General features: G+C 39.8%; 1 protein-coding gene across 1 annotated transcript in view; it reads right to left on the bottom strand.

The window, feature by feature from the left end:
* LOC123021714 (vomeronasal type-2 receptor 26-like) overlaps positions 1-1,486 on the bottom strand; it is a 35,256-nt gene extending 33,770 nt beyond the window's left edge. Inside the window, exon 1 of the mRNA XM_044426743.1 lies at positions 1,015-1,486. Coding sequence (XP_044282678.1) covers positions 1,015-1,486 — 472 coding nt within the window. The remainder of the gene's footprint in view (positions 1-1,014) is intronic.
* Between the last annotated feature and the right edge of the window lie 690 nt (positions 1,487-2,176).

Genomic DNA, 2,176 nt, shown 5'->3' on the forward strand with positions numbered 1-2,176 from the left:
CATCAGCAGAGGTTCTTCTCTCGCAGTCTGGTGTTAAGGACATAAAAGGGGTGGCTTACCTGAGAAGGGAATGTTCAGCCCTGACACCCTGGTGATGAAGCCAGCTCCCCAGAGAAGTGTGCCAGTGTGCCCACGTCATACACTTTTTGTTGCCAAGAAAGAAATAGTTCTATTTTCACTATATTTTAACTGTTTGAAATTTTACATGTTTTGCTTCTGTATTTGATATGACATTGTGGCTATTTGCTTGTTTAATATGCATTGATTCCATTAATTTTTGAAAAAAATATTTCTATAAGATTATATTTCTGATTTTATACTTGGCTTTATTCTTATTAATATGGTGTATTAGTAGTTTTATCTTCTCAGTGTTTGAATATGTGAATGGCAGTGCTGTTATGTTGTTTTTTTTTTTTTTAATATGTTGCAGGACATTCTGAGAGTAATTAATTAACTGAAAGGGTACAGAAATGTCCAAAATAAACAAATAAATGAATAAATTGTTATAATAACCCACTGAAGCAATCAACTGAATCATTACAACAGCATAATTTTGGCTGTATTAAATTCTTCAATTCTTGCTATTTTTATTGATTTTTTCTTCTCAGATACTCTCTGTTGTTCAGTTCAGGCTTCAACAAAATAATATAGCATTTTAGGGGAACTATACAAATCAGTAACCCAGCAGTGGAGGCCAGGATGGAGAAGATCTCCACAGCTGCCATGTATTTCCCTTTTGTGCTCAGGTACATTGGAACAAAGGACACCACACACTGCAAAATACCAAAATGCTGAAGGTGATGAACTTGGCTTTATTAAAACTATCAGGCGGGTTCCTGGCTAAGAAAGCCACAGAGAAGCTTACAATAGCCAAGAATCCCATAAAACCTAAGACGCAATAGAACATGTTGGCTGATCCTTCATTGCACCGCAGGACAATTTCCTTATTCATTGAGTGCTTGTCAAAATCTGGGAATGGGGGAGAGGTGGCCAGCCACACAGTACAAAGAATACCTTGAAGAAGGACACTGGAAAGAACGATGGAGGATGCCAGCTTCTTCCCAGCCAACTTCCTCATTGGGGACACAGGCTTGGTGGCCATGAAAGCCAGAACCACAACAATGGTTTTGGCAAAGACACAAGAAACAGCCACTGAGAAAATTATAGCAAAGGTTGTTTGTCGAAGGAAACATGTCACCTTCTCCGGCTGGCCAATGAACAGCAAAGTGCAAAGGAAAGAGAGCAGGAGTGAGATGAGAAGGGTGTAGGTGAGGTCACGGTTGTTGGCTTTGACTATGGCTGTGTTGTGGTACTTGATGAAGATCCCAAGTACTAAAGCAGTGATGAAAGAAAATGAGAAAGCAGCAATAGCCAAACTAAATCCCAAAGGCTCCTCATAAGTCAGAAAGGTAATGGTTTTAGGCATGCACTTACTCTGGCCATCATTTGGATACTGATGTTCTGGACATAGAGAACAGTCTTCCATATCTGCAAAACAAAGTATCCTCATTGAAATAAGGAAATAAAAGCAACACTGCTAGGGGAATTGCATGGAAAGTATTCTATGACCATCAAATAGCCATAAAGTTGCTCTGTAAATTTCTGAATGAGCATATATTGTAGAACCCTTAAAAAAACACTCAACCTTACCTTCCTGACCTGAGATCTTCTGTCGGAGTGCCTGCTCCGACAATCGGCGCGAGAGAGTTCAGAGAGAGAAATAAAACACTGCAGACGAGAGATAAAGTTTCAAAGCATGCTCGGTTGAGTACTCTGGAGAACAAAGAAGTTCTTCTTTAGGAATTCTTCCTAAAATGTCCTCTTAAAGATGTCCTCTTAAAGATGTCCTCCTTCCTCACCACCGGCAGCCCCTTTTTATTGATTCACAGATTGTTACATTTGTATTTGCCTACACCAATTGCCATCGAGTTAATCAGCCAACTCCCTAATCATTGTGCGCAAGCGCAGGATTCAAAATGCTTACTGATTGCTTATGCGCAGGCACAGGAAACAGGAAGCGTACTTATTGCTATATATGGTCACAAGCCTTATATGGTTACACAGGTGAAGTACAATGCTATTGGCTGGGTAAGTTGCAATACTATTGGCTGGTAAATTACAATACTATTGGCTGTAGCTAGGCACGCTACGCTCAGCCAATAGTATTGTAATTTAC

This window comes from Varanus komodoensis, unplaced genomic scaffold (genome assembly GCF_004798865.1).
Source record: "Varanus komodoensis strain SLA01 unplaced genomic scaffold, ASM479886v1 scaffold1767, whole genome shotgun sequence".
Taxonomy (NCBI): Eukaryota; Metazoa; Chordata; class Lepidosauria; order Squamata; family Varanidae; genus Varanus; species Varanus komodoensis.